This window comes from Myotis lucifugus, unplaced genomic scaffold (genome assembly GCF_000147115.1).
Source record: "Myotis lucifugus unplaced genomic scaffold, Myoluc2.0 scaffold_0, whole genome shotgun sequence".
NCBI lineage: Eukaryota > Metazoa > Chordata > Mammalia > Chiroptera > Vespertilionidae > Myotis > Myotis lucifugus.
In genome coordinates, this window is record NW_005871048.1 from 41,559,188 (window position 1) to 41,584,474 (window position 25,287).

Here is a 25,287-nt window from a genome sequence, read left to right on the forward strand (position 1 = left end):
AATAAATAAACAAAGGCGAGTCGAGTACTATGGATGCATGAAATGTACAAACAGGAAAATAGATCTGTGAGGTTATAGTAATAAAAAGTGCCAAATAAGAGAATCAAAAAGCTGGCGGAATGACCCGCCTAAAAGACCCGTTGGCGATGGACGTCTGCTGAGCGCGCGAGGCAGCCCGTGCTTTTCCGAGTCGCTCTTCCGGGCTCTGTGCGGTGGTCGGCATGGCCCGTGAGTGTGCGGACGGGTTGGGGAAGCGGCAGGGAAGCCAGTGGGTCACCCCGGCGCGGCAGGCGGGGGGCCAGGGGCCGGCGGGGAATCCCCTTCGTACCCTGTGTTCAGACAGCAGAGAGGGACGGTGGGTTCCGATCGGGCCTGGGCGGGTGCCTGCCCCTCGGTGCGAGATTACACGGTGGAGAACCCCTGCCCGGAGGCGAGGGGTGTGAGACGGCCGCTCCGCAGGGGTCCGGGTCCGGAGGTGGTTTATAGCTGGTACTGAACCTCATCAGGCCTAATAAACACCCGGAGCTCCGACCCAGTCTCCTCCCTAGTTCTTTTGTTTAGCCCTCGCAGGTAATGTTTCACAGGCGTCTTGCTTAAGAGTTGGCTTGTGATGGGCCAGCTTGTGCGAAGTGTGGTCTCTGTGTATCTAGCTTTCTCACTCCACCCACACCCCGCAGAAGCCAGAACTAACTTTGGAATACTGACGCATATATAGACGGTTGGAATGGAATGCCCTTTTAAGAGATCTGGCATTTGCAGCCAGTGAACACCTTGATTGGTATAATACTCTTAAAGATCTTAAGTATTTACCTTTATGCTCCCTCCTTGTAGTCAGATCTGAGAACACCACTCAGTGCCGTACTTTGCTGGCTCGTCTATTAAAAAAGCAAACTTCAGATGCACTTAAGAGCCTTATACTGAAATGAACAATTTTGGAGATGGGTACAGAGCATGACTGTTTTTCTTTGTAGGTGGAAATCAACGAGAACTTGCCCGCCAGAAAAACATGAAGAAATCCCAGGAAATTAGCAAGGGAAAAAGAAAAGATGATAGTTTGACTGCCTCTCAGAGAAAACAGAGGTCAGTGATGCTAATGAAATTCTCAGTCACTGAAGTTTTCTTTGTGGAGAATGGAATGCATTTTTTAAAATTATTGGTATAACTAGGCCTAACCTGCAGAAAGGGGTAACAGTTGAATATTTGTTGTGTGCCAGACGTACTAAAACTATACGGATAGTTATCATCCCAGCCCATGGATGAAGAACTTAAAGTTCTTAAGCTATAATTTGTAAAGAACCTCATGCAACTCTGCCACACCATTAGAACTTCATTTAGCAAAAATACCATCTAACATACTGAATGGGTTATATACAGAACACAAGTGAGAACGTAATCAGCTTTTCTGTAATAACTTACAGCCTTTTCTCCCATTATAGAGACTCTGAGATCATGCAACAAAAGCAGAAAGCAGCTGATGAGAAGAAATCTATGCAGACAAGAGAAAAATGATGACTGACAATTTGGAAAACCTGGGTACTACTGCCAACTAGGTGTATTATAAGCTCTATGATCAAGATTTTGTAGAGTGAACAGTCATTACATGTTACAACATATCTTTATAAAAACTATTTTAAACTTTACCTTTCAGTCTGACTTAGTGTAATGTTTCAGAACCGTTCTTCAAAGAATAAAACACTAACCATGCATGTGACATGTTGGTGAACATTATTTTTTATCAGCAGTGAGCACATATATAACTAGAGAGATAATGTGATCAGATAATAGGAGTTCTTATATAAATCTACAATCTTTGTCTTAAAACTTTGTTAAGGTAGGTTTTTAAAGTCAACTTTATTATATAATAGAATTTAGGATTTTGCTTTATAATCAACTGGTGTGCTTGAAGAATTTACAATATAGTACAAATGACCTGGAACTAAATGACCATAAACTAAATGGGTCTCAGTACTAGTAAGAGTTTTACTTTAGAGCTTTAACATTTTTTAAATAAGTGCCTTTAAAAAATAACAATAATAATTTTTTCTAGCAGAATTAGTTTTACAACAAAATTGAGATTTCCCATATGCCCCCTGCCCCTACATATATCCCCTGCATAGTCTCCCCCATTATGAATATTCCCCCACCAGAGTGGTACATTTGTTGTAATTGATGAACCTTCATTAACACAGCATTATCACACAAGTACATAATTTACATTAGGATTCACCTTTTATGTTGTAAGAGTGTGTTCTTTTTTTCTTCTAATTCTCACCGAGGACATGATTAGAGAGAGAGGGAGAGAGAGAAACATAGATCAGTTGCTTTCCATATGTGCCCCAGGGATCAAACCCATAACCCAGGTATGTGTCCTGACTGGGAATCAAACCGATACCTTTCCGTGCACAGGGTGATGCTCAATCAACTGAGCCACTCCAGCTGGACAACAGTGCCAGTTTTTCAGTCTGTTCTGAGACTCAAAAAACTTGTGACTTTCCCTGGCCATTGTGCTCAGTGGTTGGAGTGATGGCCCTCACCAAAGGGTTGTGGGTTCTATCCCCAACCTAGGTCAGGTGCGTGCCAGCGGCAACCAATCATTGTATCTCTCTCACATCAATGTTTCTCTCTCTCCCTCCATTCAATTCTGTCTAAAAAGCAATGGAAAAATATCCTCTGGTGAGAATTAACAAAACAAAACAACTGGTGACTTAATGATGTTTATAAATTTGAAAATAAACCTAGAGTACCTAAGGTTAGAGACTTCGTTCTTCTCTGAAGTAAATATGCATAATTATTGCAAAGAATAAAAATGCCATTGAAGTAGTAAATAAGATAACTTTAAAGTATTATTCAAATACTTGAATTTTCACATCACACAATTAAACAAATTTTTACTTATCATCTAATATGTCTACCTCTATGCTAATGGCCAGAACTTCAGAATTCTCTTAGTGTCTTTTTTTTTTTTTTTTGGTGTCAGAAGTGGGATACGAATCTCTTAGTGTCTTAATGAAGGTTCTGGTAATCTTGTGATAGGTCACTAACCAATTGTACTACCCATAAATAGGACAGAATCCTAAGTGTCTCGAATACTGAATGAGGCAAACATGAAATTGTTTAGCCTCAGTTTTTATCTTCATATTAGCACAGATTTTCAGTTAAAGTAAAGCTTTGTTCTATTTATTCAGTTAATTTCAGTCTTCAAAATGTTATATGAGGGTAGTCACAAGGGGAAAGGATTATAGTAGCTTAGGTTACATTCTAATGAAAAGAATAATGAAGAAGTCTAATTGTACCACAAAGATTCTTTATGGGTCTGATTTCTGTAATTCTATCTCTAGAATTTCTACACAGAGTGATAAGCCATGAGTACAGAGAACTTTTTATGCTTTAAGCCATATCCTTTATTTGCTTTCTTTTAATGAATAATTTTCATATTTAAGATAGCCCATGTAGTGGAATTACTTTGGACTTTTTAAAAAGTTAAACAATTCTTATGAATCTAGGGAAAACTACAGTTCCCAAAGAACATAATAAATACAGTGGGGCCTTGACTTACGAGTGTCCCGACTAACGAGTTTTTTGAGATACCAGCTATCTCTCCGCCGATTTTTTGCATTGAGTTAATAGAGTAATTTGAGTTAACAAGCTCGGTCTCGGAAGGAATTAAACTCGTAAGTCAAGGCCCCACTGTATTAGGATAAAGAAGATCTCTGGGTTATAATTAATCATTGAGACATATCCAAACTGTATGTTATTCATGTTATGGTATTTACTTGAATAAATTAACTGTTAAAATACAGGGTTTGATTTTTACCTTCAACATCACCAGACATTTCTTATAGAAAAGGGAGAAAATTAAGGGTAATTGCTGAACTATATTGACACTTTATTATCTTGTTAATCCTCACCAGAGGATATTTTTTTCCATTGATTTTTAGAGAGGGTGGAAGGGAGGGGGAGACAGAGAGAGAAACATTGATGTGAGACAGACACATTGATTGGTTTCCTCCTGCATGGACCCCAACCAGGGCCAGGGATTGAGCCTGTAATCTAGGTACATGCCCTTGGCCTGCAACGGACCCTTTGTCTATAGGCCAACATTCTATCTACTGAGCCAAACCAGGTAGGACTATACTGACACTTTAGTTTCTTTTCATGTAGCATATTTAAACAAAGTAATTAAAGTATCTAAACTTTTAAAGAGGGAAACTGGTTAATTACAAAATATTAAGGGGAAAATACAGGTGAATAATTGGAACAAGTCAGCAAAGTTATTCCTTTGAGTTGTTACCAAAGCAAGATAAAATTATTTAGATGAAGTAGTACCAACTTTACAATGTAATTTGAAAAATACCAAAATCCATGAAACACCCTTATTAAAAATACTATGTTACATCATCCTTAATAGGAGGTAGTGCATTATAATTAGCAATCTTCGTAAGTCCTGCTGAAAATAAGAGGGAGCAGCTGCTACTGCCCAAGGTGATATACTGAGGTCAGTTTCATCAGTTACTTGATTCCTTTCGAATGCCTTTTCTATTAGTGGCAGTGTAAGAAATTATTACCCACTTATCAAACTAGGCTGTTTTTGAAATTGGGCTAAAAGGAACTATTGATTACTAGCATTATTTTTCTAACTTTAAATATATATATATATTGCTCTTTTTCCCCATGTTTTTATAGATGGAAAGAGTTTGCCCATTCTGGAAAGTGAAAATATATTTTCGTGTTATATTTTCAAGTTCCACCTTATAAAGAGAGCTTTTTTGTTTAAGTCAGGTGTACTACTGCTGTTTGTTTTGAGTCTATAATCTGTTTCAAAACTACTGAATTTTAAAAAGAATATCCCCCACAATGATATACACTGAGTGGCCAGATTATTATGACCGGCCAGATTATTATGACCACCCCATCAGTACAATGAAGTGAATTAGTTATGCAACTAATAATAATAACAAAACCTTGAGAGTATTTGCTTAGGAAGTTTTCAATATTCAGTATTTTTGGAAGTGTAATCTGGCCGGTCATAATAATCTGGCCACTCAGTGTACATAAAATTATCACCTTAAATATATGCATTTTTCATTTTTCAATCATACCTCAATAAAACTGGGGGTGGGGGGGACATATCCCTAAAGTGAAAACCTAATATAAAATTGGCTTTGACAATCAGATGATTTGTACATTTTACCATCTGTGTAATGGTTTTAACAGGGAGAGAACTAAGCAGGGAGTATGTCAACTTCTTTAGGTAAATTCCTAATTTTGGTGATGAAGATCTATAAACACCAAAAATTCAATTAAAATTATTTTTATGATTGTCATGGTTTTTCATTAGATCAAAACGGAATAAGAACAGTTATTAAACTGCCTCCTACAGCTTCATCTGCTAAAATACTTGCTTTATAATAATAACATATTGAAAGATGTTGTCTTTTCAGATGGCCAAGTCATGAAAATGTCAGTGAGATAAGAAGAATGACTTACAAGTTGCTCAAATGCACTTCCTTATTAATTCCAGGAATATTTAAAACTTACTACAGGCTTTCCCTTACAACTTTACTTCTTAAAAACAAAACCTTTTACAAAGCGCTCATTATACACATTAAAAGTTCACAGCTTGTTATTGGACCAATTGCCCAGGAAAATTAAGATTTAAATCTTTTTTGCTTTTATTTATTTTTAATTTAAATTCTTTATTGTTGAAAGTATTACATATGTCTTCTTTTCCCCCATTGACCTCTCCCCCATCCGCTCCCACCCCCAGCACATGCCCTCACCCCCCTACTGTCTGTGTCCATTGGTTATGCTTATATGCATGCATACAAGTCCCCCAGCCACCCTCCCCGCTTTCTGAGGTTTGATGCTGTTCGATGCTTCTATGTTTCTGGACCTAACTTTTTTATTGATTTTTAGAAAGAGGAAGAGAGAGAGAAACATCGATTTGTTGTTCTACTTACTTATGCATTCATTCGTTGAGTCTTGTATGTGCCCTGATCCAGGATGGAACCTGCAACCTTGGCTCATCAGTACAATGCTCTAACCAATGGTTCTCAACCTGTGGGTCGCGACCCCTTTGGCGGTCAAAGGACCCTTTCACAGGGGTCGCTTAAGACCATCCTGCATATCAGATATTTACATTACAATTCATAACAGTAGCAACCTTACAGTTATGAAGTAGCAACGAAAATAATTTTATGGTTGGGTCACAACATGAGGAACTGTATTTAAAGGGCCAGAAGATTGATAACCACTGCTTTATTTCATTTTTTTTTTTTTAACCCTCACCCGAAGATATTTTTCCATTGATTTTTAGGGAGAGTGGAAGAGAGAGGAAAACCCACAGAGAGAAACATCAATATGAGAGAGACACATTGATTGGTTGCCTCCTGCTAGTGCCATGACCAGGGTCCTGGCAGGGGAGGAGCCTGCAACCAAGGTACATGCCCTGGACCAGATCGAACCCAGGATCCTTTGGTCCCCAGGCACTGAGCCAAACCAGCTGGGGCAAGGCTAACACTCTTTAAAGCACTTTAAGAAATGTATTATCGGTTACCTATGGAGTGATTTTTATTGTATTGGTTTACCCATTATTTCCTAAATTACCTGCAATAAACACTTAAAAAAAATCTCACCTGAGAATTGTTTATTGATTTTAGAGCGAGAGAAACACTGATGTAAGAGAAACATCTATGGGGTTGCCTTCCATGCGCGCCCTTCGGGGGGTAATCAACCCCCAAGCTATGTGCCCTCCCATTCAGCAACCTTTTGGTGTACGGGAGGCTGCTCCAACCAGCTGAGCCACTCCAGCCACTGCAATGAGCACCATTCTCAAACAAAAGGTACCGTTCAAAACAAAAACACCCTGGTAGAACCTACGAAGATACCAAAAAGTGAAATCGAAGAATTGAGAGAATACAGAGAGGAAAAACAAACATGGCAGACGGAGACCGCTGGGAGACAGGGCGCGGAATGCCCCAGGCCGCCGGCTGCTTCCGGGCCACCGTACTCTTCCGCTCCCAGAGGGCCCTGCGGCGGAAATGGTCATTCTCCGAGGCAAGCAGCCCACGCCGCGCACCGGTGGGATCCTCGCCATGGCGATGGGGGGCGGAGGTGGCGGCGGCGTCTCGGAGCAGGAGGACTCGGTGCTGTTCCGGCGCGGCGCCGGCCAGGTGAGGGCGCGGGCGGCTCTGCCTCCCGCAGGCGCCCGTGCGGGCTCCTCGCGCCCACGCCGGCCCCTGCGCTGCGTCCCCAGCCGCGGGGCAGGACGGTGGTCCGCCTAATCGTTTCTGCAGATTTTCCCGTTTGCGAACCTCAGCAGCCAGCTCCTTCCCTGCGCGGCTTGGGCGCCTCGATGGCTTTGAGCCGAGGCCCTCCCGCCACTTCCTCGTACTTTGTCCGTTCCGACTGGGGGCTGAGTGGAGGCGGGCCTGGCGAGGCGGGGGACCCGGTGGGAGTCTATTAAAACGATCCAGACTCAGATCAGGGTGTCGGCGGAGGAGAACAGACTACTTGGACTCTAGGTATATTTTGGGGCCAGAGGCAACAGGTGTCGCGTACGGACCCAGTCGTGGAGATTTGAGGGAGGAAAGTCAAGGCTAACTTCAAGATTGTCCTGACAAGATGAAGTTAGTCGCCTTTACGGATGAGCTGAGATGGGGAAGACTGAAAGTAGAGCAGGTGTATAAAGGTGAAGGTCAGAAATTCATTTTGAGTGAAAGAGTGGCGATGAAATCTGGTTGGGGGTGAGTCCAGGCGTGGGAGAAGAGAAATTCAAGGCAACGTTTGTGAACAAATGGCTGAGTTTTATTGTAAATAGAAAGTATAGAAATTGGCCAATAGATGGAGGGGGAAATGGGATAAAGAGGATTATTAACTTTTATGTTGTGTTTTGTTTTGTTTTTAAGATGGGAGAAACAGGTTTCAGTATGTTTGTGGGCTGATAGGAAAGATCCGGTAAGGATGGAAACATTGAGGGTGCAGGAGAGAACCGCTGAAGTAGTGCTTCAGAGTAGGAAAGAGGGGATGGATTTGGCCTCTGTTGGGAACATTGACAGTTAACGTGGTGACAGTTATATGGGTACAGATCTGGAACTTTTCTTTGGATCGTTGCTGTTCTGTCAGTAAAAGAAGTGTCAGCCAGGAGTGAGGACAGGGCAGATGCTGGGGGTTTGAGAAGGTGGAAAGTAGGCCTCTAGGAGAGTGGATGAGTGTTGGAGTAAGGAAATGTTACGAGGCAACATTAAAGGTCTACTTGAGATTAGCGATCGTGAATTTAAAGACTAGACAGCATGACTGTGTTTTTCACCAGCTCATTCACTTCAAGTTTGTGAGGGCAGGCACAGAGTGAACTGGTGGTTGAAGTGAATAGGGTTGTGCAGCCACAACTCGTTCTATTGCACTTCACTTCATTGGCTTCACAGGTATGTGAGTTCTACAGACTGAAGGCAAGACCCTCCTCCGACATAAGTGTTGCAGCTTGTCTTATTGCAATGCTCACTTTATTAGGGTGGTCTGGAACCAGACCCACCATATCTCTGAGGTATGCCTATAGTTGATACCAAGTGAGCATGAGGAAGTAAGAGAGAGCGGTACGAGGGAATTATCTTAATGGTTGACTATGAAATTTAAGCTGTCTAAGAAAGGATATGAGGATATTAGGACAGTGAGAGGTAGTTTGAAAAGTGAGAGGATCAATGTTTTGCTATTCCCAGTGAAGTGGAATGATTGTCAACTATTAGAAGGAATAAGTTGTGTAGATCCTAGAAGGTGGTGGTTGGAGAATAGGATTTATGGAGAGGTTGTAGTTTCTGGTTATAATATAACTAGAGGCCCGATGCACGAAATTCGTGCAAGAGTAAGGCCTTCCTTCCCCCGGCTGCCGGCTTCCCTCCGGACCCGGGCTTCATCTGGAAGGTCATCCTACTGGTGGTGACTGAGAAACAAATATAAAGGCAGCCCTAGTGGTCTGTTTTGGTTGCTGTGTAACAAATTACTCAAAACTTAGTAGCTTGAAAATAATCATTTTATTATTTCTCATAGTTTCTGTGGGTTAGGAATTTGTGAAGGCCTTGCTGGGTATTTCCCCTTGAGAACTTTCATGTGGTTGTATCCACATAGTGGCTGAAGCTACAATAGCTGAGTCCCTGCAGCTAGGGACTGGCTGGCCATATCTTTTCTTATAGCCTCAGGGCTTCTATATGTGATCTCGGTGTTGGGCTGGTTTGAATTTCCTTATGCCCCTTTATAGTTCTCTATCATCTCTCATCTCCTGTCCCCAGACAACTGCTGATCCACTTTCTGTCACCATAGGTTAGCTTGCATTTTCTAATGTTTATTCTATGTTTATTCATTTACTGTTCATGAGTATTGGGTTGTTCTCAGTTTGGGGCTGTTACAAATAGACCTGCCGTGACTACTAGCAGACTTATGTGAACATGTGCTTTCATTTCTCTTGGGTAAATACCTGGGCCATTATTTTAACTCCAAGAAACTGTCAAACTTTTCAAAGTGGTTGTACATTTCAACTAGCAATATATGAACGTGTCATTTGCTTCACCTCATTGCTAACACTTGGTATGGTCAGTTTTGTGCGAATTGTAAACATTCTAATAGATGTGTGGTAGCATCTTGTGGTTTTAATTAGCATTTCTCTGATGACTCATGATGTTGATCATCATTTTATGTGTTTATTTGCCATCTATATATCTTATTTGGTAAAGTGTCTGTTCAGATGTTTTGCCCATTTTTGAATTGGTTTGTTTGCTTTGCTTTCTTTTTAAAATATATTTTATTGATTTTTTTTTTTTTTTTTTTTTACAGAGAGGAAGGGAGAGGGATAGAGAGTTAGAAACATCGATGAGAGAGAAACATCAATCAACTGCCTCCTGCACACTTCTTACTGGGGATGTGCCCGCAACCAAGGTACATGCCCTTGACCTGAATCAAACCTGGGACCTTTCAGTCTGCAGGCCGACGCTCTATCCACTGAGCTAAACCGGTTAGGGCTGTTTGCTTTGCTTTTGTTGAGGTTTGAGAGTATTTCATATAGGCTATATATAAAACCTTTATCAGATAGGTAATTTGCAAATGTTTTATCCCAGTTTGTGGCTTGGTTTTTCAGTCTCTTAACTGTTTTTTTAGCCCTGGCTGGTTTGGCTCATGGGATGGAGCTTTTGGCCTTGAATTTCCTCTCAATTATGGGTTGCTGCCCCAGGGTTGGGGTTTATCGTGAGATAAACCTACCTGCTTTGATGTTGTTGTTGTTTTTTCTCATTTGCCCAATGTGTAGGAGTTGCTCAACTAATTTTTAGATTTTTTCAGAGGAAATTGTTTCAGACAACTGTAAATTTATTGTGTTGGTGGGAGGAGGTGAGTTCAGAATCTTCTGTATCTTCATCTTGAAATGAGAAAATCCATTTCTTTCCATTTAAAACATTGTTTGTACTTCACATTTCAGTATTTTATTATATTTGTTTTATATTCTTTTTTGTTTTGTGTTTTAAATCCCTGATTAGAATGTCTGTCTTGGGAGCAGGTAGCATGATTTCATATACTTCTCAATGATGAGTGCTTAGTAGCTAGTGGGTGCTCAAAAACATATTTTAATTGAATTAAGTTTAAGTTCTACTAAGTATTCATTAAATTTAAATTCAAAAATAGAAATAAGTTTTAGGTCTTTTCCAGATTACTTAATATCATATTTTTCCCCACTAAAACGAGGCCCTTTATCTTATACTACTTGGTTGGCCAAACTACACCCTTTATCTGCTCTTAGAAAAGATTGAAATGTGAGCTTTCTTGAACAGATCCACTTATGGTTGGTAGATAGGGATTAAATTGTAGAGCATTCACTTTCTTGGCATACCTCTTAGAACATTTACATATGTTTCGCTTTGGGGATAATGCTGCAAAATCTCTAAGCAGGTAGGTTTCTTGTGGTTATAGTTAGGATTTAAAGTACCCATTTTTTAGTTTAATTTTATGTTTGGATTAGATGGCTCTTGGCATACTTTTTTTATGAAACCTATCCAAACATGAATTGTTTTTATTCTTTATCCTTCCTAGAGTGATGATTCTGACATTTGGGATGATACAGCACTGATAAAAGCATACGATAAAGCTGTGGCTTCATTTAAGGTATGAAATGTTTACATTTTTGCTTAGGTCCTCATGTTAGTCACTTGGGAAAATTAATTGATAACATTTACAGTAAAGTATTAAGGTACGTATTATTTAGTTCTAATTTTGAAGATTAAAAGATAACATTGGTTAGTTAAATTAGATATTTTCCTTTAGAAGTTGGTAGGTAGCTTGTCTATATGTGATCCTTTTAAGAGGAGATTTAACTGGAATTTTAAACATTTGTTGCTTTTAATGTATTTACATTGCATAAACCTATGGAAGTTATCTAATTCAGATTAGTGGAAGGATAGTCTGAATTTTAATTTTGAAACATTTAACAAATCTTTATTGAAATAATGGTGATAAATAGCAGTAGTGCAGTAATTAATACTTGTAGAGTGTATACAGTGTTTTAGGCACTTTTCTAACTGCTTTACATATGTTAAATTAACGTAATCTCCCCCAAATCCAATTAGTTGGGTTTCAAGTCAGGTTTTCCTGATGGTTGGAATGTACAGTTCTTTGGGGAGTGTAGTCTGTTTTGTGGCCCACACAAGACATTTACACAGTTGTCCAACATCATCACTTGACTCACAGTCTGAGGTATTTGATCTTATTGAGCACCATATGTGAGCCCTCTTAGTTCAGGCACAGCATAGGCTCATACAGAACACCAAGAATAGAGTCCACTTCCTTCATGTAGTCATTCCTTTACCATAAGGTAGAAAGATCAAACCTGTGTGTCATCCTTGAAGCTGAATTCTAAATTTGTCAATAGCATGCTTTCCAGTATGCACTTAAACTAGAAGTACACTAACTTAGGGTTGCCATGACAGTTCTGTAAAGTGCAGATTAAAATGGGGCTCAAAGCCGACATCAGCTGGGGTGTCTCACTTGGGGGGTGAGGGGTCTACTTTCACGATGGTTCATTCACATGGTTAGTGTTGCCTTCTGCTAAGGGCTCAGCCAGGGCAGTGTGCTGGGGGCCTCTGTTCTTCTCTAAGCAAGTTTCTTCGCTGACAAAGGGGTCTTTAGAGCTGATTATCAGATATATGATGCCTTTGAGAGCAGTTTCTATAGCATGTGAGATGGTGGAAATAGGAAGTAGAGGCTGTCTGAGGTTTATAATAACTGAATCGTGACTTTTTCTGTATCATTTTGTAACATGCACATTTCTATTCTTATTTTCATAGCACGCTCTAAAGAATGGTGACATTTCTGAAGCTTCAAATAAACCAAAAGGCACCCCTAAAAGAAAACCTGCTAAGAAGAATAAAAGCCAAAAAAAGAACACCACAACTCCCTTGAAGCAGGTTATTTTTAAAATATTGAGATTTAACTTCAAAGATTTTCTTCATACCATTCTTATTAAATAGTGTAAAATATCTTTAACTTAAGTGATTAGTTCAGTGTTTTCCATTGGCATGTAATTATAACATTTCTAAAACTATTAAACTTTCTATTGTTTAGGAACATGCCTGTCAATAAAGGTATAAGGACTTAGGTGGGACTGATTAATACTAAATTCAGCACAATGTTCACTTTATATGGGAAGGAAAGGGAGGAAGGCAGTGCTATTTGAGAGGAGTACCTGAGGGCCTGAAACTGAATTGGCAGTGTTTTACTTTTTAAACTGAGAGGTGGCCAGCCTTTTTTCCCCTTCAAAAATCCTAAACCTGTTAATACTCAGAAACCTAAAATTCTAGATAGAGTTTTTTCTGCTATTTAAAACAGTAGACCTGGAAGCTAAATATTTTAGTGTCTCATTAGTCACTTTAGTTTCATCATTACCAAGGGGGAAGAGAACTAATATTTGTTGAGCATTTGCTGTATGTCAGCCCAGAGATGCTGGACACTTCACACATTCCCTCTTTTCTATTTTTCACAACAAATAAATGAGGTGAGGTAGGTTATATTATGTCCACTTAACAGATGAGGAAAATAATATTCAAAGAGATTAAAAAACTTGCCCATGATTATAAAAATGGCAGAATTTATATTATATGACAGGATTATATTATATTTATATTGGAATTCACATTTATGTGTTTTGGGCTCTAAGTCTTTTTCACTGTTTCATTCTGCCTTCCAGATTAGTTAACTGGATACTACCCCCACCCCCCATCCTACCCCACCCAAACAAGAAAATAGTTTACCCTCTTTGAAAGAAATGTGTTTATGTGTATGTGTGTCTTTTTTTCTTTTTGTAGTGGAAAGTTGGTGACAAATGTTCAGCCATTTGGTCAGAAGATGGCTGCATTTACCCAGCTACCATTGCTTCAGTTGATTTTAAGAGAGAAACCTGTGTTGTGGTTTACACTGGATATGGAAATAGAGAGCAGCAAAATCTGTCTGATCTACTTTCCCCAACGTCTGATGTAGCTAATAATATAGAACAGAATGCTCAGGAGGTAAGGATACAAAAAATAAAGTTCTTGAAAGTAGAGACGAGATGAGAAACTACGTGATATAACAACTTGTCAGTTTGATCCACTGAGGCATTAAATTTTTCTTAATGAAACCTATATAACAACAATACATATATTTTTTCTTTTTAAAGAATGAAAATGAAAGTCAAATTTCAACAGATGAAAGTGAGAACTCCTCCAGGTCTCGTGGAAATAAACCAAATAACATCAAGTCAAGAGCTGCTCCATGGAACTATTTTCTCCCTCCACCACCCCCCATGCCAAGATCAGGACTGGGACCAGGAAAGGTAATTTTTACACAGAAAAGGTTTCCCAGAAAATCTATACTAATAAAAGGGTAATATGCTAATTAGACCAGACATCCTTCTGGACAGAGCCATGGTGGCAGGGCCGAGGCAGAGGCGGTTAGGGGTGATCAGGCTGGCAGGGGAGAGCAGTTAGGGTGATCAGGCTGGCAGGGGAGGGCAGTTAGAGGGATCAGGCTGTCAGGGGAGAGCAGTTAGGGATCAGGCTGCCAGGCAGGCAAGCGGTTAGGAGCCAGCGGTCCCGGATTGCGAGAGGGATGTCCGACTGCCAGTTTAGCAGGGATCGGGCCTAAACCGGCAGTCGGACATCCCCCGAGGGGTCCCAGATTGGAGAGGGTGCAGGCCAGGCTGAGGAAGCCCCGCCCCCCCATACACGAATTTCGTGAACCGGGCCTCTAGTAGTTAATATTGAAACATTCAACACATTTTCAAACCTTCCATTAGGAGCATTGTAGATTTTCCCATGAAACTTGTGGTTTTCTGTAGGTATTATAAATACATACTTGAGAATTCTTCAGAGAGGAAATATGATAGTAATGCAGAATACTTTATAATGAAAAGCTTTTCCAACTACTTTTATAGAGTATTAGGTATTAGACTAATAATGTAGTGAACTTAAGTTAGAAAGTATATTTTATTAGCTGACTATCCTCATAGTTCCCCAGGTCACTTGGGTAAAATATGTAAAAATTGGAAGAGGATACAGTATTTACATCTAATACAGGTAAAATCCTAAGGAGTTCCCAAACTGTTATAGAGTAAATATTGTTTTCCTTAATGCTTCTTTTGGTTATAAGTAACAAATAAACTTTAAAAAAGATTTATATTTTAGGTTATATTGTGGAACCCAAGTATGTCCCTATTTGTTTTGTATAAAGCAATGATTTCCTTGGAGGTTATGGTATTGAGGAAATAATAAAATTTTTAAAATGAACATATCAAGCATGATTTATTAAAACGTTTCCTTAACATTTTCTTCAAGATCTCTCTTTTTTTTTTAATCCTCACCTAAGGCATGAGAATATCTTTTCCATTGATTTCTAGAAAGGATGGAAAGGAGCGGTGAGGGAGAGAGAGAGAGAGACAGACAGACAGAGAGAGAGACAGAGAGACGTTGATGCGAGAGAGACACATCTGCACCAGGTACATGCCCTTGACCAGGAATCAAACCTGAGACCCTCTGGCGCTTGGGCTGATGCTCTAACTACTGAACCAGGGTTGCAAGGTTTTTCTTGAGATTTACATTATATTACAGTTTCTAGAATGATCAAATCAATTTATGTGTGTGTCTGTATATATGTATGTGTATCTCATACTTTGGTCTTAGGGGCCTGATTTTTCTTGTTAAGTGAGAGTTTACTAATTTTTACAATATATGCTCTAAATTAGCATATGTAACTACTAAAAGGACATCAATAAAAAAGATTATACAATCTAGATAATGAAATTATGGGATATATTGTTTTATGATTGAAATATCTTGCTAAAAACACTATCTCTTGATTTATAAGGTAATTAAAATATTTTCTTACTTTGATTTACTCCCTGAATCTCTATAGAAAGGAAATGAGAAAAATCTAGATTAATGAGTCTATTTGATTTCAGCATTTGGTACATGCAATTTTATTTAATCTTTTTTATTTGTTATTTAAATTCTTTTGACATTAAATATTTTTTCCTCTTTTCATATTGAAGTTGGTAAATTAATCTTCCTTTGAAATACTTTTGCAGCCAGGTCTAAAATTTAATGGCCCACCACCACCACCACCACCACCACCTCCACCTCCACCTCCACCACCTCCCTTCCTATCATGCTGGCTGCCTCCGTTTCCTTCTGGACCACCAGTAAGTACAAAACAATTCAGATGAAAGTTTGCTTTCATACATAGGTTCTAATGGGTAAAAATTTGAACCAAACCTCGGGTTTTTTTTGTTTTGTTTTTATCCTCACCCAAGGATTTATTTAATGATTTTGAGAGAAAGTAAGAAAGACAGAAACATAGATGTGAGAGAGAAACATTGATTGGTTGTCTTCCATATGCCCTCAGACCAGGGATCAAACCTGAAACCTAGAAATTAAGTGTGCAACCTTTTTTAAAAAAAAAAACATTTTTATTGATTTCAGAGAGGAAGGGCGAGGGAAAGAGAGATAGAAACATCAATGATGAGAGAGAATCGATTGGCTGCCTCCTGCATGCCCCCTACTGGGGATTGAGCCAGCAACCTGGGCATGTGCCCTTGACTGGAATCAAACCCAGGACCCTTCAGTCCACAGGCCAATGCTCTATCCACTGAGCCAAACCAGCTAGGGCAAGTCTGCAACTTTTTTTTTTTTTTTTTTTTTCAGTGTATGGGACGATGTTCCAACCAACAGAGCCACCTGGCCAAGATGGGATTTTTTGTGTTTTTTGGGTTTTTTTTATTTTTTATTTTTAATGCCCTTCTCTACCAGACTCATTCATTCCTCTTATTGCCCTAGCTCATAGTCCTATATTGCCTGCATCCTTCCTGGTAGAAATTGTATCCCTTATTCTATAGGGAGGTAGTTCGTATTTAAAAGAATTTAAGTATACTGCATACAGGGATTTATGTGTTGCCTTTCCCGGTGTGCTTGGATGTTAACTTGTGATCAAGTAGACTATTTGGATATCTACTGGTAGACTTTTAGATAACAACAGTAACCTAGATACAAAGGTACTTTTTGGCCAACTGTGTGTGTTGGGGTGGGGGCAGTGCAGATGTTCACCCAACACCTTTATTTGAAATACTGTTAGGGTGTTTTTTAAGGAAAACCATCAAAGTATTTATGCTTGGTCTTTTACCCATAGTTTCATAAAGGAACAGAAAAATATATCTAATCAAATCAAGATGTTTAAACATTTTATGTGACCTATTTTTTTTATTGTTGTTCAATTTAATTTTGTTGTTGTTACTGGTTGACTTTCTTCAAATGTCAGATTAAAAATAATTTTAATAGATAACATGGAATTTAGGGAAAGATACAGTTAACATCCAGCATTGTCTCTATAAAATGGATCTCCAGACTTCACATTTTTGTTTACTGACTTTAAAGTATATTTTTCTTCATTTCCAGATAATTCCCCCACCTCCTCCCATATGTCCAGATTCTCTTGACGATGCTGATGCTTTGGGAAGTATGTTAATCTCTTGGTACATGAGTGGCTATCACACTGGTTACTATATGGTAAGTGATCATTCAACATCTTTTCCTGACACTTTGTGGTTGTGACTTTGTTGTGTTTGTGGCTAAAAAGGTGATTTGTTACATTAGCCAGATCCTAAGGGTTTAAAACTACCTTAAAGTTTAAAAAATACAACTCTTTGCCTAAGGCTTAAATTATTCTTCTATTGTCCCCATTTAATGTAATTATAGTGCAATTAAAAATCTTCCATGTGGCCGAAACTGGTTTGGCTCAGTGGATAGAGCGTCGGCCTGTGGACTGAAGGGTCCCAGGTTCGATTCCGGTCAAGGGCATGTACCTGGGTTGCGGGCACATCCCCAGTAGGAGATGTGCAGGAGGCAGCTGATCGATGTTTCTCTCTCATCGATGTTTCTGACTCTCTATCTCTCTCCCTTCCTCTCTGTAAAAAATCAATAAAATATATTTAAAAAAAAAATCTTCCATGTGCCCAGCCATTGTTGCTCAGTGGTTGAGTATTGACCTTTGAACCAGGAGGTCACAGTTCAATACCCAGTCAGAGCACATGCCTGGGTTTCGGGCTCAATCCCCAATGGGGGACATGCAGCGATCAATCATTCTCTCTCATCATTGATGTTTCTGTCTCTCTCTCTTCCTCTCTGAAATCAATTAAAAATATGTTTAAATACATATATATTTTAAAATCTTTCATGTTACTACATTATTTTGATTACACATTTTCTAATTTGATGACACTCTTTCTAAATTATTTTTCAATTTCATTAGTCTTCCTGTTTTGGGCAGGGGGATTTGGTTAATCCTCATCTGAGGATATTTTTTCCATTAATTTTTTAGAGAGTGGAATCTAGGAAGGGATGAGGGGGTGGGAGAGAGAGAAACATTGATGTGAGAGAGACACATTGACTAGTTATCTTCCACACACACCCTGACCAGGTCCAGGGATTGAACCTGCAACCCAGGTACGTGCCCTTGATCTGAAATCAAACCGGCTTCGGTTCAAGGGCAAGTACTATAACTACTGACCCATACTGGCCATGGCTGTGATCACTTTTAAAGAGCATTGGAAGGCTATAAACTTATTTTTCATCATTATTTTATTAAATAGAATTAGTAAAATGTCTATGTGAAACAAAATGTTTATTCATATGTATATGCTATTCTTTAAATTTCTTTGTTTTCCTTACAGGGTTTCAAACAAAATCAAAAAGAAGGAAGGTGCTCACATTTTAATTAAGGAGTAAGTATGCCATTATTATAGAAGAGAAATCTTTTGTATAAATTTTATAGTTTGTGGAAAACATTTTTTTAAAAAATGTTAAAATGTAGAAAAGTTAATATAAAACAATATTGAAGACATTTTGATGCCAAAACTATTTGATAAAAGGTTTATCTATATCCCCTCTAGAATTCTCATGATATCAAGGTATCTATCATCTCATCAAATACTTGTTGGTTGGTGGTGTGGAAATAAAAACATACTTGCCCTAGCCAGTTTGGCTCTGTAGACAGAGCGTTGGTCTGCAGACTGAAGGGTCCCAGGTTTGATTCTGGTCAAGGGCACGTGACCAGTTTGCAGGCTTGATCCCCAGGAGGAGGCATGCAGGAGGCAGCCGACCAGTGATTCTCTCTCATCATTGATGTTTCTAGCTCTCCTTCTCCCTTCCTCTCTGAAATCAGTAAAAATATATTTTAAAAAAGAAAAACATACTTTTCAATAAAGAGATCCTTAGAATCAGTGGTAAAACTGCATCACTGTAGTCAGACAGCCAGATGTACTTTTTTAAAATATATTTTTATTGATTTCAGAGAGGAAGGGAGAGGGAGAGAGAGATAGAGGCATCAATGATGAGAGAATATCACTGATCGGCTGCCTCCTGTATGCCCCCTCCTGGGGATCAAGCCCGCAACCCGGCATATGCCCTTGACTGGAATCAAACCCAGAGTCTTTCAGTCCGCAGGCTGATGCTCTATCCACTGAACCAAACCAGCTAGGGCTGTATTTTTTTCACATATTACTTTACACTTTTGGTTCATATTCATTTATATTTTTATGTAGATGCCATCATTATGTGTGTGTGTGTGTGTGCGCCCACTTAACATTACATTTTAAAAAATTTTTTATTTATTGAAATGAGAGAGAGAGAGATCAAAATACTGATTTGTTGTTCCACCCATTTATGCATGCATTAGTTGGTTCTTGGATGTGCCCTGAGGATTGAACCCACAACCTTGGCGTATTGGGACTGTGCCCTAACAAACTAAGCTACCCAGCCAGGGCCTACATCACCTTTTTTATTTTTTAAGATTTTATATTGATTTTTAGAGAGAGAAGAAGAGAGAGGGAGGGAGGGAGAGAAACATCAATGTGAGAGTGACCCATCAGTCTGCTGCCTCCTGCATGCCCCCTACCAGAGATGGAACCTGTTGATAAGTTATGCCACTGTTCCTTCAGTTTAGCATTCTGGATAACGCTGCCGTAAATACTTCCTTATGTGTAGTGATTTGTTTCTATTCTGTTGTATTTCTTGCTGACCTGACAAAATAGAAATAACTTTTATTCATTCACACCGGATGGCTGTTATGTTGGCTGTTGTGGTTTTTTTATTTGACTATCTAAGGAAAAGAGTTCAGTGCTCCTGACTAAATAGTCAGGTATTGAATGTTTTAAAAATTCTTGCAGCATAGTGGTTGAAAAGTCACTGGTCTATTGTATTGTGGTGGTTTTAAAAAATGTACTGAACATTACCTCTATATCTCTATAGTATGTAAGATTAATATATCACATTTGGGGTTATTATATATATATTTCTATTTGGCAGTAATCTACTTTTTTTTTTTTTTTTAATCTCACCTGAGGATATTTTTCCATTGGTTTTTAGAAAGTGGAAGGGAGAGGGAGAGACAGAGCAAAACACTAATGAGAGAGAGCCACGTTGATTGGTTGCCTCCTGCATGCCCCTGACCAGGGCCAGGAGCCTGCAACCAAGTACATGCCCTTGATCGGAATCAAGCCCATGACCCTTTAGTCCCCAGGCCAATGCTACATCCACTGAGCAAACCAGCTAGGGCTACTTTGGGCTTCTTCTTTTTTTTAAAAACACTGTTCTGTAGAATTTTTTTTGTGTATTGGTTAATTTTTAAGTTTGGGCTTCAAGTTCTAAATAGTTCTGTAGATCATCATATGTTGTCATAGTGCTTCCTCAAAAGATTAAACTAGTTAATAATGCCTTCATTTCTTTCTTTTTTTTTTTTAAATTAAATCTTTATTGTTCAGATTACATTTGTTCCTCTTCTCCCCCCCCCCCCCCATAACTCCCCTACTCCCAGTTCCCGCCCCACCCTCCGCCCTCACTCCCCACCCACTGTCCTCATCCATAGGTGCACGATTTTTGTCCAGTCTCTTCCCGCATCTCCCATTCCCCTTTCCCCCCCAAGAATAGTCAGTCCATTCCCTTTCTAGGTCCCTGATTCATTATAATCACCAGTTCATTCTGTACATCAGATTATTTATTCACTTGATTCTTAGATTCACTTGTTGATAGATGCATGTTTGTTGTTCACAATTTGTATCTTTACCTTTTTCTTCTTCCTCTTCTTAAAGGATACCGTTCAGCATTTCGTATAATACTGGTTTAGTGGTGATGAACTCCTTTAGCTTTTCCTTATCTGTGAAGCTCTTTATCTGACCTTCAATTCTGAATGATAGCTTTGCTGGATAAAGTACTCTTGGTTGTAGGTTCTTGGTATTCAGCACTTTGAATATTTCTTGCCACTCCCTTCTGGCCTGCAAAGTTTCTGTTGAGAAATCAGCTGACAGTCGTATGGGTATTCCCTTGTAGGTAATTGAGTCTCTTTCTCTTGCTGCTTTTAAGATTCTCTCTTTGTCTTTTGCTCTTGGCATTTTAATGATGATGTGTCTTGGTGTGGTCCTCTTTGGATTCCTTTTGTTTGGGGTTCTCTGCGCTTCTTGGACCTGTAAGTCCATTTCTTTCACCAGGTGGGGGAAGTTTTCTGCCATTATTTCTTCAAATAGGTTTTCAATATCTTGCTGTCTCTCATCTTCTGGCACTCCTATTATTCTGATATTAGTGCGCTTGAAGCTGTCCCAGAGGCTCCTTACACTATCTTCACACTTTTGGATTCTTTTTTCATTTTGCTTTTCCAGTTGGGTGTTTTTTGCGCAGGGGTTGGGCGGGGCGGGATCAACAGGGCGGGTGGAGGGAGCAGCTATGGCTGCTCTCAGTCCGTCCCCAGGGGCTCCGCCTCTCTGTCCCAGCAACCGCTGCAAACCTCGGAGGGACCTTAGCCAGACAGTCCCGCTTCTCCTGTTTGAGTCTGGGTCCCTAGAGACTCGCCCGGATCTGTAGCCCAGAGTCTGAGACTCCCTCCTGATTGAAAACGACAGCCGCGCCCTCAGCCACCAGCCCGCTTTGCGCGCGCACCACCGTACCTTTAAATTTTCCACACTGCGCCTCTTCTGAGCCTCGTAATGCTGTTGTTTTTCCTTCTAGTTGAAGAGTCTCTCCTCAGCCAGCCTTCCTGTGGTTCTGGTTGATGTCCGTTCCGTCTTTTAGTTGTATTTTTGAAGTGGTTGTTTGCGGCAGCAGTCTCTGGTGTTTACCTATGCCGCCATCTTCGATTCTCCTCTGCCTTCATTTCTTTATACTTGTCTAATTGTTAAGAGTATCTACTTGTTATAGTTTAAGAATTACTATTCATTTTTATTCTTTTTTATAAAAAGATTTTATAATTTGAACTAATATTCAGTTTGTTCTTGTAATTCTTTTGTTTAACTACATTGTTGCTTGTTACGTGTATCATTCCTAACAGGAAGATATATTTAAATGAAAATAAGACACAGAACTATGTATATTATACTGCCTGCTATTTGTGTAAACATATATTTACGTACATGTATATGCATTGATTATCATCTCAGGGTGATACGTTACCTATGAAGAGGAACTAGAAGACAAAGGCATGTGAGAGAGACTTCACAATGTACCCTTTTGTATATTTGTGCTGTGTGCATTTATTGACCATAAAAAATAACACGTAATTAAAATAAATCTGATAAGATGTATCAATCGTTTAAACTTTTAATTTTTTATTTTTATAGGTAATTCATACAGTATTCCTTAAGAAGTAAGTGCTTTTTCCGCATTTCTTGTTTATATTTAGATGTATATGTATTCCATATCAGTGTATAAAATTCTTGTTTTAAACAGCTGCAGGATATTCTTATGTATAAATGTACATCATACTTATTTAATTGACCTCTTATGGATGGAAGTTTAGGCTGTTTGCAATTGTTTGCTGTTTAATATATAGTCAGTATTCTTTTATATAATTCTTTTTGTAGATATATGAGTACATTTCTAAAATTAAATAAATAGAACTGCTGGATTGAAGAGGATATGCATTTATAATTTTAATAGATTTTTGTTAAATTGCTCTCAGTAAAAACTGTGTTAATTTATATTCCCACCAATATTGTTTGTTTCCCACAGCCAAACCAATAATTTATCAAACCTTTAGGTCTTTGTCAATCTAATAGATGAAAATGATTGTCTTATTATATTTATAATTATTTTATTGTGAAGTTTAGCGCCTTTTTATGTGTTTGAGAGCTATGTATGTTTTCTAAAAACTTTATGAACATCACCTTTACACACTTTTCAAGTTGGATATGTTTTTCCTGTTGATTTGCAAGAATTCTTTGTAATGGTAACCATCCCTTTGTGATATGAGTTGTAGGTACTTTTTTCTACAACTAGTTTATCATTTTTTTGACCTTGCTTATACTGATAGCAGTTGTCATTTTGATAGAAATGTTTGCTTTTTATGTAGTCATACTATTTTATTTTTATATAGTCAGATTCATTCCTTTTTTATGGCTTTTGGATTTTCTTCTAATGTTTTGTTTCATTTTTTTCCTGTGTCTATATGGTTATTCCCCTATTACATTTTATTTTTTTTAGTTTTTATTTTTTTAAATATATATTTTATTGATTTTTTACAGAGAGGGAGAGGGATAGAGAGTTAGAAACATCAATCAGCTGCCTCCTGCACACCCCCTACTGGGGATGTGCCCGCAACCAAGGTACATGCCCTTGACCAGAATCGAACCTGGGACCCTTGAGTCTGCAGGCTGACGCTCTATCCACTGAGCCAAACCGGTTAGGGCTACATTTTAAATATTTGTTTGCTCTTTTAAATTTTTGCTTATAAAATTTTATCTACTGTAAATCCTCCTTACTCATAGATTCTGGATTTGCAAATTTGCCTACTTGCTAAAATTTATCTGTAACCCCAGGATCAGTATTTCTGGCACTTTCGCTATAATTCATGGACAGATGCAGAAAGGTGAAAAATTTGAGTCACCTGACATAGATGTTCCCAGCTGATGTTGAGCAATGCTGTTTTCTTGTTTCAGTACTCATACTATAAACAAGTGTCCTTTTACAATCTGAGTGCTACATTTTTGTACCTTTTGATTTCACACTTTAAAATGGCCTTCAGACATTATGCAGAAGGGTTGTCTAGTGTTTCCCAGGTGCAAGAACTTGGATGTGCCTTGCAGAGAAAATACATATGTTGGTTAAGCTTCATTCTGGGCATGAGATATAGTGCTGTTGGCTGAGTTCGGTGTTAATGCATCAATACTATCTATTAATAACATGTGTTTCAATGGAAACACATAAAACAAGGTTATTTATCTATTGGTTGATAAAAATGTGATCAGAGGCTTGCAGGCCCAGTGTTTCTTCTAGGAGTGATGGCTTTGTATTTATAAATTCCATGTTTGTGTTGACTTTTTAGAACATAACTGCCGTGAATAACGAGAGTCACCTGTATTTCCTTTTAATTCGTTTTACAAACAGTATACAGAAGCATAAAGAGATGTGATAAATAATTGTTAGTAATTTTAATGAGAATTCAAGTACAGCAAACCCAAATTGTTTTTAACACATGATTTTGATCATTGTTTTGTATATAAGACATCAAATACCAGTGCTCCTTAAATTTTAAAAAAATATTCTTGCCCATTTACTCTTCCAAATGAATTTCACAATTAGTTTATTTAACTATTCCATAAATATAGAAATTAGTATTACATTAAGTATATTAGCATATTTTTATTCTAGTTTTATTTACCTTGATGAGTGTATTGCTTTCCATATCCTCTCTTCTTTATGATTTTATAAGAAAACAGGTTTTTAAGTTTCATAATTATATCTAGACTTTTTTTCTTTCAAATTAAGGTGCAGCTCTCTCCCAAGGAGAAGGGTGTTTTGATATGCCCTGGTCGATGTGAACAGTTTTCATCTTTTCTTCATGAGCACTTGGTTGAATGGCACAATCTTCTACATTTACCTTTGTCATATGTGACTTGTGCTTAAGTAACCAGCCAGGTATTTGTAGGGAATAACCAGTTTGAATAACTGAACAATGGAAATGTGAGTAATTAAAAGAAACTCAAAGTCACATATAGTGCAGAAAAGTCAATCTGTCAATACATTTGTATATTGTAACTTTCTTAGTATGTTAAGCTTTTTACTGATGCCTTTAAAAATAAATGATAAATATTTTTTAATCTTGACTATCTGAATATTTTTCTTTGGAATATATATGGTTAAGGGTAGAGTGTGTAGAAAGAAAACTACTCAGGGTAAAGGGGGTAGTATTATAAAGATACAACCAGTTATAAAACAATGTTAATGAGAATCCATGGTTAAGAAACCCTAGCTGAAGCTGAGTGTCACAAGGACTGGGCCCAGCCAATCAGGAACCAAAGCTGTATTGTCTCTTGAAAGTCATATTGTCATTTTCCTCCTTGCATCTTCTCTTGTCTGTCTGCCCCTCTCTCTTCTGGCCTCCTCCACGTGCTCATCATGCACACACCTAATATGGTTGGCCAAGCTATTCTCTCTTCATCTCCACCTTGTAGTTCCATCTCTCATTCATTTGACTATATCTCTATCTCTCCATTCAAATTCTTAGGAGATCATATTGTTTCAGTATAGTCTAAAGTTTGGTGTCCATGGCACCTGGGATATTTTCTAGTCCGTTTAGCTGCAGAAGATGTTAATATATAAATGCTATTTCTTTCTGAGGTTTTGCATGGGAAAACCAAATATGCCCAGCATAACAGTACATATTTTTTTGAGTAAGTGGATATTCATTGTGTGTTACGTAAACTTTGCAAAATGGGTTGTTCTATGGCTTCAGCTTTCTAGTACAGGT

The 25,287-nt window shown here is 38.5% G+C and overlaps 1 protein-coding gene and 1 long non-coding RNA gene across 8 annotated transcripts; both read left to right on the plus strand.

Annotated features, from left to right (window-relative positions):
• The first annotated feature begins 127 nt into the window (after window positions 1-127).
• Window positions 128-2,697, plus strand: LOC102420276. The gene is made up of 3 exons (XR_329576.3): window positions 128-228; window positions 972-1,080; window positions 1,437-2,697. It is a non-coding gene; the product is annotated as an uncharacterized LOC102420276 (long non-coding RNA).
• Window positions 2,698-6,813: 4,116 nt separating this feature from the next.
• SMN1 (survival of motor neuron 1, telomeric) lies at window positions 6,814-24,643 on the plus strand. 7 transcript variants are annotated; one of them, XR_002828370.1, is made up of 12 exons: window positions 7,030-7,172; window positions 9,823-9,924; window positions 11,068-11,139; window positions 12,318-12,437; window positions 13,335-13,535; window positions 13,685-13,840; window positions 15,590-15,703; window positions 16,953-17,063; window positions 18,227-18,277; window positions 21,980-22,022; window positions 22,160-22,185; window positions 24,306-24,643. XR_002828370.1 is itself a non-coding variant. In XM_023751002.1 (11 exons), the coding sequence occupies exons 1-9, from the start codon at window positions 7,041-7,043 to the stop codon at window positions 18,272-18,274; spliced, it is 1,056 nt and encodes a 351-aa protein (XP_023606770.1). In that variant the 5' UTR covers window positions 7,030-7,040; the 3' UTR covers window positions 18,275-18,277; window positions 22,160-22,185; window positions 24,306-24,643. The 7 variants fall into 7 exon arrangements, 5 of the variants coding, with proteins under 5 accessions (XP_023606784.1, XP_006081416.1, XP_023606790.1 ...); XR_002828371.1 differs by having other exon boundaries at window positions 21,980-22,018; XM_023751002.1 differs by lacking the exon at window positions 21,980-22,022.
• Window positions 24,644-25,287: the final 644 nt, after the last annotated feature.